The sequence below is a fragment of the Amblyomma mixtum genome, chromosome 5 (assembly GCF_055824585.1).
Source record: "Amblyomma mixtum isolate Tamu chromosome 5, ASM5582458v1, whole genome shotgun sequence".
Lineage (NCBI taxonomy): Eukaryota > Metazoa > Arthropoda > Arachnida > Ixodida > Ixodidae > Amblyomma > Amblyomma mixtum.
In genome coordinates this window covers 33,847,825-33,861,364 of record NC_143016.1, presented here as the reverse complement: position 1 = coordinate 33,861,364, position 13,540 = coordinate 33,847,825, and the positions used below count along the sequence as shown (strand labels likewise).

At 44.8% G+C, this 13,540-nt stretch overlaps 1 protein-coding gene across 1 annotated transcript in view; it reads right to left on the bottom strand.

Moving 5' to 3' along the window:
- Positions 1-13,540, bottom strand: part of LOC149341700 (phosrestin-2-like) — a 253,800-nt gene that overhangs the window by 31,179 nt on the left and 209,081 nt on the right. The window contains exons 2-4 of the mRNA XM_089543866.1: positions 9,254-9,314; positions 4,907-5,144; positions 4,025-4,121 (exon numbers count right to left, since the gene is read on the bottom strand). Of these exons, the coding sequence (XP_089399992.1) occupies positions 4,025-4,121; positions 4,907-5,144; positions 9,254-9,302 (384 nt within the window). The 5' untranslated portion in view covers positions 9,303-9,314. The remainder of the gene's footprint in view (positions 1-4,024; positions 4,122-4,906; positions 5,145-9,253; positions 9,315-13,540) is intronic.

Below are 13,540 nucleotides of genomic sequence, written 5' to 3'. Positions count from 1 at the left end.
CGTGCACTTGTCTTCCTCTTCAACGTGCAAGATTTCCTCTCGTCTCACGGGCGCTGCTTCGCCTAAGACAAAAAGCGCTGCTCACAGGGAGTCGGACATCTGAGCCCAGAAGCAAATGCAAGATAGTAAGTATGTAAAAAATAAAGCAGGGGTGAACCGAAAAGCGAAGAAGGAGCCTATCTTTTGTCTCTTCCTTCTCCCCCTCCTCCGTGTTTCGTGGTGAAGAGAAAACGGCGAAAGTAATTAGTCTGCTCACGGCGCCGCAAAGGGGCACTTGGACGCGCGCGTGCACCAATACATACACGCTAGGAACTCTCTGTTTACACGCCAGCTGAGCTAATGGAATTGCCAAGGTCGCGGGCGAACTGGCGCTCACCCGCTGCCGGGATGCTAGCTGAAGCTGGCTAAGCTAGGCAAAGCAACTCGAACAGCTTCCGCGCCACTGCCACCGCCACTGCTAATCTTTCTAGTACGAGTGTCTCAAGCGGCGTCTTGAACGCATCCTTGTTAATCTTAATCCTTCCCCGCGCCGACGCTTCTACTCCTCTCTCATGCGGCCTTTGGCTTAGGAAGAGAGTAGAGGGCTTCGCTGCTTGAAATGAAAACTAACGCTGGAAACAGATGTGGCAATGGCGAATGGGTTTAAGCTTTGCCTAGGAAAGGTTATGACAATTTTACTTTGGAAAAATATAAGGCAGGGCATGTAATGCGAAGGCATGATAACCGCTGGTCCTTAAGGGTAACTAATGGGTTCTAAAAGAAGAAAAGCGTAGCAGGGGGTGGCAGAAAGTTAGATGGGCGGATGAGATTAAGAAATTTGCAGGAATACGGTGGCCGCAACTTGCGAAGGACAAGGGTTAATTGGAGAGACATGGGAGAGACCTTTGCCCAGCAGTGGGCGTAATCAGGCTGATGATGGTGATGATGATGATGATGAAAAGGTTGGCAATTGCAAGGGTCCCTCCAGTAGCAGAGACTGCTCTAAGTATGAGCTGGAAGATTTTATACTCTTCTTCTACATTTTTTTGTTGTTGCCTTCTTAGGTTTCAATAACGAGACCACAATAAGGATGAATGTCAGTTAATGAGAATAAAAATGGATTGCCAAATGCTCTCCGAATATTAAAAAAACGTCGTTGTTTAAAATATTTGTTCTGTTATTTTATGCATGCTTTATGGAATTAATCATACTAAAAGCTCTAGGAAGAGTGCCTCTTAGATTACTGTTAACATATGGAAAGCCATGTGCAATAGAAATCTCTCTCGTCAGAGGGAAGACGACCAGTACAGTAGTGTCTCTCTAAAATGCGACAGTGTCGGAGCATCTGCAGCTAAGCTTACCAGGTGAGAGGCTTGATTCTTAAACTGTTCGGGTGCACCAACAGTTCCTAATCTGCTGGCGCCTGTGAACTCGGTAGTTATGTTACCCTAACGTGCGACCGCCCAGTCGTCAGCCAGTCAATGAGCGTTAAATGCGAGAAAAATTCTGTGAATTGGCATTGTGACTTGGTTATGCCAACTGGAGCTAGTACCGAGTTGTCACATTACAGTGAGACAAATTATAAGCAGCAGTTGGATATAGCGCGGCTACACTTAGTAATTTGTTCTTGCCTTCATTTTATAAGATTTATTTGATTATCAAAAGTGAACAGATAATATTCGCCACCAGGTCACTATACAAACATTGTTATTATTTTTGAGACGGAACTAGAGAAAAGTTTCCTGCGTTGGTGGCGTCCGATCGCAGATCCCAAGTGACGTTACGGCTTTTGTTGGACGCCTCATAAACACGAGATAGTATTGATAGCTGTTTCTCGAAGAAAATTTTTGCAACAAAACGTTTTCCTGTTACTTCTTCCCCCTCCCTCCTTCTCCTTATCCCGACACATGAAAACAACTGAACAAAAATTCTTCTGGGAGATAAAAGAAAATAACAAAATAGACAAACAACAAAATGCAATAGCCTACGTTCACTTGGAGCCATGCAATGCGATTCAAAGGCCTCTTAGTGCATACTATTAAGTTCGCAACCTTTAAATGGGGACTACTAAGCTGATATTGATGATCTGAATACTTTGTACGAACATGCAATAAAATAGTGCAGAGCAGAACACACTTGCACCCATGATGATACTTCAAGTGAAAGGACACCCCGAAACCAACCACAAAAACGCCAACGCTGACGTGATGAAGGTCCGTGATGCGTGGTCGTGAGAGACAGCTTAGCTATGACATATTTTCCTGCGCAGAGTACAAGCTCAAAGCCCCAGCAGCCGTTCCACTGGGGGCTATATAAAAGGATTGGTAAAAACGACTGCCATGTTGTTTCAATTTTTATTTCTTGCCACGGGGCATCACCTATACAGTCTTCAATACAACGCTCATCTGGCGAATTCGGGGAAAATATTGCGCTCATCGATTTTCGGGAGGAACGCTGCGTCACTTTGACGGTGGCATGAAAAGCCTGCGTAAAGAGAAAGAAAAAGCGTGGGCTTGTGTTCATTTATTGGCAATAAATACAAGGAATGCTGGTGAAATCACGCCAGCGGTGCCTCGCCGTGGAGACAGGCGGCCATGATCCAAGTTTGTCGATGATTCCGATGGCAACAGGGAGCGATACGGCATTAGTGGAGCAATAAGTCGGTGTTTCATCAAACGCACAAGTACTAAACAGGATTGTTTTATGAGAACGCAGCCCGCTATGTCTTTTTCAAGTTCGTGTAGGCGTAGAGAACGTGTATGAAAGCGTGGAATGCGGAGACTAAATGAAAAGTGGCTCAAAGTGGGGATTTGTGACTAACATAGTAAATGCTGTGTGGCAGAATTTCATCTCGCTCTCTTTTGAGCTTGCCGTCCCGAAATAAGAAATAATTATGGTCGAAACGAAATAAACAGCTTCGAAGGATGTTGAAAAGACAGGTCGTAATATTGAGCTCGTATAAAAGAAGAACCAGTGGTCTCAACTCTGTCATAATTGACCTGAAGGTATGTATTTTAATTTTTTTTTTGCGTGGTATGTTTCATTTTAACAACCGCATCTATGATACATTACATCCAAAATAGTTTCTGTTAAGGAATATGATCCTACGTCCCAAAGGGCCCATCATAGCTTATGCTCTAGCATCTCTTTGTGTATATTATTTCTCAGTGTGCCATGACATTTTATGACTATTGAGCTCAACTCCACTCAGTGAAGCGTAGATGGGTAGCAGCAATTATAATTGGATAACCCTGTTACATTTGTGTTCACGGCTATGAATTCACCTTTTGTTCTGTTTACCTTAGAAGTGACAATTCAGGATTGGTATGACGTAAGTTCTCTTTTTGTGCGAAATTAAGGTTTAGTTGAGGCTAGCTATTTGAGAGCGTAACAATTTAAAACAGTTTCTCATATACGCAAACTAACTTATGCTGGATATGTTGAGAGCGCTGCCTGCTTTTTAGTTTGCAGGTCTGCAAGCGTTGGCTTACGTTATTTTTGCATTTTTCTGCTGCAAAAATAGACTTCACTCGCCGTCGTGTAACTTGTCGGCTTTCCCGATCCACATTCACTGAATATTCAAAATCTGTGAGTATGTTTTGCAAGCCATTTCTAAGTGACCGCCCAGAACGTGAGCTCTTTCACGGACGTTTTTTTTGTTTTTGTTTTTCGGACAGCTAGGAACATTACAGCAACAGCCGGAGGGCAGGCAAGATTACGTAACTACTGCTACGCAGTTTTCTCAAGGTTCCTGATTTTATTAAGTGTCCTTAAAAAGGCAAAAGACTTTGCTTTTGGGATTCCTTGCGGGAACAGCGCAGGGGAAACATCGTTGCAGGCATCCCGTCTGTAATTCCCCAGCCACGATGCCGTTCCACTCTGGTTGACTTGTCTATCTGCCACAAAGTGCAGTGCAGGTCAATGGACTGCTCGCGTTGCCACACATCGCTTTATGCATTCCATGTAGCAACGACTGTCCGCTTTGCTACACGGCGCGCATAACGTAGCGGCCGACGCTGGGCGTAGCGAGAGCAGTGCAGCTCACCTCAAAGCGGAAAGGCACGGCGGACTCGCCGAGGGCCTCCATCAGGCGACGGTGCACCGGTCCCAGCTGCATGGCATACAGGGCACGGCCGGGGGACCTGAAATTGGGAGAGCCGCGGCCAGCACGTGAGGCGAGTGCCAACTAATCGCTCCGACGACGTCGCTGAGTTGTAGAACGTGCTGGGGCTGGCAGTATCAAAGCTCGCGTTAGTGATGCAACAGTAAGCTAGAGATACTCGCGCTGGCCAAACTTGGTGACACGGAGAAGAATGTGGTAGTACCTGCTAAGGCATAATAATGAACCTTGCCTGCGTGCTTTGCGCTGTTGTGCGTTTTACTTTGTTCAGCAGTGTGGCGGGGATCAATCCTGTCCTTTATGTAGGCGTTTCACAGAATACAAAGTGCCGAAGCTAGTGAATGTCAGCGGTCCGCTGAAAAGTTGGCAAGCTTTGCATTCGTAAGGCGCATCGGTAGAACGGAACACGACTGTTCGTGGGGTGTCGAAGGAAGCAACCCTATTCACCCTCGGTCAAAATCAGGCTTGCTATATTCGCTAATTTCTAATTTGCTCGCCATTACTGCCTTTGAACCCACCATGTGTAGACAAGAAATATCACGTGCCATGTCGCTCTTTCGCCAAAGCTGCGTTTGCCGTCAAAAAATAATTTTTTTTTTATTATATAAAGGGCAGTTTGTGAGGGCTTCAAACACTCAATCTGTTTCCGAGTCAGTAAAGCCGCAGCATGTGTGTTGGGGAGCGAACATGCGGCGTTTCTCTCTAGACTGTTCATTGTCCATCAGATTTGTGGCAGGGCATTGAGGAAGCCATATGGTTTGTGCATTGTCCGCAAGCAGGCGCCCTCAGTGGTAGTGGTGGCCGTACTTTGGAGGCTCTCCTCCCGGGGCGGCGGCGGAAGAGGAGGAAGAGCCGGCGGCCTGCGGGGTCCGGGGCGAGCTGGGCTGCTCGTGGCAGAGCTGCGTGTGTCCCAGGTAGACCTCTCGGCAGAGCGTCATGCCCAGGATCTCGTCCTCCTCGCGGCCGTACCGGAACCGGCCCACAAGCGCCACCAGCAGCCGCTCGTTGGGCTGTAGCTGGTCGCCGTCCAGCACCACCACGCCCTCTGTCGGGTGAGGGGGGGGGGGGGGGGACGCAAAGAAAGAGAGCCACAACTCTGACGACGGGGCGCTTCACCACAACCGTCGATTCAGCGCCTGACAATCCGGCTGGTATGGTATACGCCTACGCTAGTACGTTTCCGCCAAGCTGAGACTCATTTATTGGAGTCGCAAGGAAAAAGGCTTTAGGGGAGACTATGGTTCGCAAAAAAAAAGGTCTATAATCTGTGACAAAAATTGCTCAAGCTTCTGGGAAGAAACAGAGACTAAATTCTCAAAGCTCTTCGCGTGCTGAGATAATGCAGGATGGTCGTACACGTGCTCTAGTATTATTTATTTATTCATTTACAAAATACCTGTGTCTCCCCAGGATTATTGTAGGGGAGAGAACTTTCGAACGATGAGTTAATAGTTCTTAATAATAAGCAACAACAAAGCGCGTAAAATAGAGTTAACGTACAGTTAAAACAAAACAATTTGGCATTGCCACAGGTAACACACAGCTCAAATAAATGAAAACAATCACTCTCACGTATATAGTTCAGAAAAAAAAATCATAACTTTCTGGCTCTAAAACATATTGTTCAGGGAACAAGCTTTACTCTTTCACTATTTTTGGAAAAAGAATTTGGGGAAACTGTTCCTTTTGCATTTAATAATAATAATAATAATAAATACTTTATTCACACCAAAGAAACAATACAAGACGCGGACGCGCCAAAGCCTCAATTGGGCTTGTAGGGCGCCGTCCGGCAGCAGCAACAACCTGTGTTACCAAATCAATTCTTTGTTTTGTGTACATTAAAACATATGCACTAGAGCTGTTCAAGCTCGGCAATAGCATCACGTAACTGTCTGCGAGTGTTCAAGTTGAAAACATTATCAGGCATCTCATTGAATATACATGGGATATAATATGACCTCATAGACATACCAAAATGAGTTCGCACTGCAGGGACAATATATCGAGAAACTTTTCTTAATGGGATTGGTTTAACGTTGTGGAACCGAAATTCAGAGTTCCAGAAATATCTGAGTACAGTGACTTGTTTGAACACAATGTCAAAGGAAGGCAGACCTGAAGAAAGGAATACACTTTGCTGTTTATGGGGTATTGAATAGATGACACTCTTAGCCATATTCTTGAGAATACGGTTTATCCTATTTTTCCATGTTGCAGAACAGTTGAAGAAACAGCACATGCCATATCTCAGCAGAGAATACCCCAAAGACTGTGCAATTAAACGTCTTATGGCAAATGGCAGGTAGGCCCTTAGAGCATAGAGCAAGCATGCGACGCCTCTGAGCTTCTTACTGAGGTGTGCCATGTGCGTGTTCCAGGATAAATCACTGTCAAAGTAAATGCCAAGGTATTTCACGGACGGAACACATGTAATGGGGTAGCAAGAACATGCAGTGCCACTGGAGCTGTGCAAAAAAACCGCAGGGTTTTTCGGGATTGGCTTGTGTGCATTTCTAAAGCACACTAGATGAGTGTTTTGGGGGTTTATATCAATCAGGTTACATTGAAACCAATCATATAGATTAGTAGCGTCCTGTTGAAGTTGACGGAGTGCGCAAGAAAAATCTGTATTAGATGAGATGAGGAGGGTGTCATCTGCATATTGATAAATCTGCGATGAAGTTATAATGCTGGGGAGGTCATTAACATAGAGATTAAATAAGAGGGGTGATAAGATAGATCCCTGGGGAACACCACTATATAAGTCTATAATTCTGCTTTGTACAGGTCCAAGTTCCACCATTTGAGATCGCTGAGACACATAATTTCTTAGTAACATTTGAAAAGGACCACGAAAACCATAGCAAAACAACTTTTCACAAAGAATATCATGGTGAACAGTATTAAATGCCTTCCTGACATCAAGAAAGAGACCAAATTTGTATTCCGGCACCTTCTTGGAATGATCATGCCTAATCGAGACGTAGGTTGGATCGGACAGGTAGTCGCGTCTGTCAATGCCTGTTCGATTATAGAGGATACGACGGAAGCATGTGAGCCCTGAATTTTTTGTTCTCGTGCGTGTTTCCCAATCCAGCAAGGCTTTTATCTCGGTAATATTTTGGAAAGGGTCATTACTAGAAACGAAGCATGTGGCCTAATTTTGGAGTTTTTGTGTTCTCTGTATAATTATCCTGATGCAGGCCCCAAATAATGCAAGCGCAATCGAGTATACAGGGTGTTGAGGACTAAGCTTTAAGGATTTACAAAAAATATAGCTAGAGCAGCACACAAAATTCATTTTCAGTAAATAGATTATGCGGTCAGGCGGACAAAAAGAGTTAGAAAAATTACCTCAGTAATTAAATAAAGTACATTATTTGACTTTTCATTCACTTGTAGTTAGCCTGTATGTTTATACTGAAAACTTATAGGCGGTGACATTCAGACTAATCTGTTTTGTACAGTTTAAGTAACGCTCTTGGGTTTTGAGATATGCACGTCTAAAATTTCAGTCCAAACCATGTAATTACTCATGCGCATGCGAGACCGTGGCCCTGGTGTGATACAGTTGTAGCGTGGGGCACTAAAGCGGCGTCACTAGGCTATTAAAATCGTGTAATTAATTTCTACGAATTAAATACACCATTTTATTAGCCTTGGTTAATGAGTGGTAGATGTGTACGTTCCATTTAAGTGTTTGCGTGAAATAAACTCCAAAGTACTTGAATTCTGACACGCTTCTGATCATTATGAGTTAAGCTGTGTATTGCGCTTGAAGTTCGAACTTTTTACTTGAAAAAATGAATGTGATACCATTTATTAATATTTAGACCCGTATTACAGCGTAAACACAATTAGATATTTTATCAAGGTCCACCCAGGCGGCCTTTCTTTTGCCCCAATAAAGTTGTTTACATCTATCCATCCATCTAAGAGACGAGCATGAACTATAGTCACGAGCTGTTTTTACGCTGGAAAAGTTTCGATAGTTCAGTCCCTGAGATGCTGGCGCCAGCTCTAGCTGCTCGGCACTTCGACGTCGTACTGACCAGGCCACGGCGCAGCTGCTTAAATATGTCAAGGATGTACGCTAAGTCACAGTCATGTCACAGCTTCACGCGCTTCTACAGCACAAACAGCGCCACTGGTTCCTGCAGCGAATGACACTGTTTTCAGATTCCACATACTAAAATTGGGGCGTCAACTTCTTCATTCACGGTCAAGAATAGTGTGCTCGGCTAACTCTGCCGAAGAGAAGGGAAGTGCACGAAAAGTGTCAATTTGGTCAAGAACACCTAAAAGGTGTAATGGTGTCTGTACATTTAACTGGTATTGTTAATATATTTTTTGTATTCTGGCAGTTAGTAGCCTCTCTCCGGAGTTAGGCCGTGTAAGTCTTACTGCTGCCCAAGCTGTAGTGAAACCCAGAGCTTCCCTGTATGTACCGGGTAAACCAAGACTGCATAAAATAATATGCCGTTTAATATTACAGTTTCACCCTTCTCGAACACATTTGCCGACTCACAGTACAGAGCGAACGGCGTGTGACGCGCCGCCTGGAATGAACTGCTCTGCCGGAGTGTCTGCCAGAACGGAATGACTGCTAGACTTGAAAGGCGTCACCCGAGCTACACGCCATTGTTCGCAACCTCATCTCGCTATGCATGCCGGCACGGAAACCCTTAAAATCTTGCCGGGTCCTAATGACAAAAAAAGTGTTGGTGTAATAGGCTGTGACCCAGGTTTCGCTGACAAAGCGTAGGAGGCTGAGCGGAAGAGCGAATTACAGCTAGCATGTAACGAATGACACTGATCATGCAACATAATAGTCAGCCCAGTTCAAACGTAGTCTGCCAGGAAATAAATATGCCTCGTTTATTCTTGCTTGGCGTAGCTTGAGTTCCTTTTTGTTTTCGTTTTACACAAAGTGCACGCTTCCTAGATTTGCTTGCCCACTTTAAACAGCTGTGAGCAAATGAAAAGAAGGCTACTTTTCGTTGTACGTAGGATGTAATCGCGTCATCGCGAAATGGCACTAATTGTGACTATACGAATTGCTCTTATTGCACGGCTTCATTTTTTAACTCAACGTCAAGCATGCAACTAAACTAAACATAAAATTAAAGAGAAAAAAGTGGTCGCGCTTACCTACGGGCTCCGTGCATGTTCCAAGATCACAGAATTCCCGCTTCTCCATGTACAACGTAACCTGCAAAATATAAGCAGGCAAAAACACGTTAAACATCATCTTTCAAATGAGAGAATGTCAGTCGTTTTTATCTTTGTTTCAAACTGGTAGCGAATTCTAATGCAGTCATTAGGAACTATTTTATGTCTTCTGAATGGAAGCAAGAGAATATCTCCCAGAGAATACAAAACTATTACTGGCGTGCTGTTAGTGTTACACGTTATAAAAAAAGCACTGGAGAAATATATTAATCCGGCTTCATTCTGCCCGTTGCTTCCTGATCCTGAAAATCTGTTTTGTGCGCTGTCTTTCTCTGAGTTAGATGTACACATAGGAAATAGGCGGGCAATGAGTGTGATGAAGAAAGCATAAAGCACGAGAGAAATCCTAATGGTCGAAAATAGTAAAACCGGAGTCCCGTTCGCTGTCCGAAGTGGAGGAGGGGTAAGGGCTTAACAGGATGAGAAAAGCAGAAAGAAAAAAAAAAGCGACGAAATAGCACAATACACTCCCAGGACACTCCAGCACTGCAAAAACTGTCCGCGCAGGCCGGCGCCATTGAAAAGGCACGCGGAACTTTTCTTTTTCGGCCTCTTTTTTTTTTTAAACAATCACTGAGAACAGCTACGGCGTTTAAACTTTCCCGAAAGGAAGGTTTAGTTAAAGCCTTGTGAGTAACTGAAAAGTGAAGGAAATGGCTTCAAGCAAAAGGTGCCTAACTCATATGAGACGGAACGTTTTCCCAGGTACAAAGAACACGCATGTTATATTCCCGGTTTGGAGACCCCGGAGCTTGACGTACCGTTACACGTGTCGGGCACCTACTCCTGTCGAGATTGGGTTCGCACGACTTAATGAGTTTTTGATGCAAAGTGCGAGAGACAGTTTTAAACCGAGAAAGAGGTAGAAAAAAAGAAAACATGCGCTGCTTTTTACGAGGTCCTCCCCTCCCCTGCCTACCTCTTTTTGTAGCAATGAGTGCGGTTCAGTTGTTTGGGACGTCGCTGTTTTCTTTTGGGCGCATCCACGTTGTTACGAAACGAGACAATAAAGCGCATTTTTTTTGGCAGCAGTGGCGCAGGAACGCTGACCTCTTATCAATTTAAATGCGTGCTGCCAGCCTAATTGGGTATATTAAGACCATATCTAGGTCCCACGTGTTGAGCTGAACGGGGCTAATGGCACAACAATGGGAAAAGCCCCTCTTTACCGGGGACAGTAGCTCGCCAATATTAAAAGCCAAGAACAGCAGGGGACAAGACAGCAGAGGGGACGCAACAATATGATTGTACTTTGTTATCTCTGCTGCCTTATGCCGCTGCGGTAGTTCGTTTTTAATGATGCCTTGCCAGCTGGTATTCAGATGTGGACGGTTACCCAAGGAGGGAACCGAGGACCGAAAGCCTATAAGCCACCTTTGAGCACACGACTGAGCACTTGGGGTCTCCCCGACACTATTACAGGAAATCTTCAGTAAAAACTGTGGGGACGCTAAAGTCACCTCAAGAATGAAATCTGATAGCATTAGATATCCCAATTTGGCGCAGCTTCTTTTGCAAAAGGGTTGAAATGCGGGCCAGTTGGTACATTGTAAACTGAGAAAAAACCAGTCACACAAGACGACGGACAAGAAGAGTGTACACACCACAACGACTGGACTAACAACTGAAGTTTATTGGAAAATACATGGTCCGAGCAAGGCCAGCAGAGCATGCGCAACAGCATCATCACTAATCACTGCGCAAAAGAGACAAAGACAAGAAATCTAAACTATCGTGGACGATCTAAAAAAGCAAATTCTTTTTCAAGTAAGCTCACCGAAGTTGTGCTTATACAATCAGAGCCTAACAAACCGATATGATATGCCTCCAGTATTTCCCGCTCCTGTTTTCCCTTGCCTCTACCAAGAATTTTGCAACTTCTTCGAGCGTTTAAGTCAGTTTCTTTGCAACTGACGCTTTATTTGAGCTGCTAGCTGTAGTATCAAGTATCCGCTAAGCTGTGACGACGCCGACATTTAAATATTCATTTCTTTGTGATTTTTTAATATCGATTCTCTATCTAGGTTGGCGTCTAGAAACTAGGTTGCTCACAACTCGGTGGGTAGGTTGCTATGACGTCACAAGGTCGCGTGACCTCTGTCACCCAATCATGAATTTAATTTCCACCTGCCACGGTGAGCAGGTTGCTCACAATCTGGTTGCCACCTGCCATGGCAGGTTGTGATGGCGTTACAAGGTCACGTGACCTCTCTCGACCAATCAGGTTGGTTCATCAGGGCATGTTGTGATGACATCAGAAGGTCACGTGATATCTCAGGGCAAATCAGCGAATTTCATGACAACGGACATCGGCATGGTTTTGGTTTCATGGCAACTGTAATGATATCCTATTAAAACGTTTGTGGCAGGCATTACGATTCGCTTTTTAGGCAGGCTGGCTGTCCCATTTATTGTTCTTTTTCTTTCCCACTCTAACGTGTGCAACAGTGACACCGCGCTACATCAGGTAGCGGGATAGGTTCCTTCTTCTAACTTTAATTTATATTCTGTCCAGTAGTGTGTCGACCCAAGTTGTTCGGTAAGATATCCTCATTGTACGTTTGTAAAGCCGTGGATGGTAGCTGTATGCACTGAACGCAAAATAATGTGAAAGAAGATTAGACGATAATGCAGGACTACTTTTAAAATCGAATGCACTAGAAACGGAAACATGAACTAAGGAAGGGATAGGAGAAACTCCCCTGACCAACCTCTCGAAAGGGGGGTATCTTTGTCTTGGTGCATATGAGTGAGACAGCAAGTCTATGTAAAATGAGGCTATTTCGGAGGCAAAGGATTTTGTTGCCACGAAGGCGTTAAAGCTCGTACCACGTACTTTTTTGGTAACCTAGCAAACAAAAGCTTGAATTTTTTCGTGATATTTCTTCGCAGTGGCGACGTTGTACGGCCAGAAGAGCAGGCTGACGACAACTGACGGCTAACATGACTCTGTACATTCGTAATGACGCGCGTGCATGGTTCGGAAGAGTCCTGAACATCGTATAACTGTCTGCGCTTGATCGCGATCTTTCGGAAGCAATGTAGTGCCGTCTACAGTGTTTACGAAAAGTAACTCGTCGAGCTGGGCGAACCGAAAATGATGAGGGCATGTACGGGGGGGGGGGGGGGGGGGGGGGGGGGGGGCTAAATCAGAAATCTGTTCTAATAACAAGTTTTGGCAGTATTTTGAGCAGGTGCAAAAAAGTTCTATTTGATAAAAAAAAATATGCACACCTTAAATGCCTCACTTGTTCCTCAAAACGTTCTAAGCATTCCTACTGCGTCTTGTATTTCGAAATAAAGTGTAAGAAGGCCGCCGCGTAGGTTTCTAAGCTGGCTGCAGAGTCCTAATTGTCGCGACTTCTGTGACTAGTGTCGTCGCCAAGCATGTTGGCTGATTGGTTTGGTTTGGTTTATGGGGTTTAACGTCCCAAAGCGACTGAGGCTATGAGAGACGCCGTAGTGGAGGGCTGATAAGACCTACAAATCGGCTTCTCGTAATAACCTCCCCGCTCATTGTGACATTCACAACTAGAGTCGAATCGTACCCTTATGAAAGCCGCCTGTATCTTAAGCGAAGTGGAGCTGCCGTATATGTGGCAAAACTATTCAAGCTCAAGTAAGGGTTGCCAATGTACACCAGCTTTGAGGCATGAATTCAGTACAATATTGTAACAAAACACAAAGTTAAGAAGTCGTACCATGATATGTCATAGAAAGAAGACGCGCGGAGTGCAGGTATGGCATCTTTATTAATAACAATTGCTGCAGATTATGCCAGACGAGCCATTATTAGCGATGTGCACGCACTACAACATTGTCCCTTTATAAGCAGTGACGCTGACGACAATGAACGTCTTAAAAAGTGCGCCACGGCTCCTTTTCGCCATAATGAAGCTTCCACATCTTATCTCTGTCTGTATTCTTGTCTCCTCTTGAGGGATCCAACGAGGATCCAACGAGTAAGTCTTCAAGACACCAGTTGTCTACGCAGAGAGTGAACTGCATCAACCGACGAATCTGCATCGCGGGCGTGTAAACCGTTTCACCAGGCGTCGACACAATCTTTGCTTATATTAGCAAGTAACTTTCGAGTAAGGATTTGCAGCTAGTTAGTCCGTCAATGTTGCGGCATGCCCACTTATGCCAGCAATCAATTTTGACACCACAGGCGACCGCCCGACTCACGACTACTTGGGACGCTCG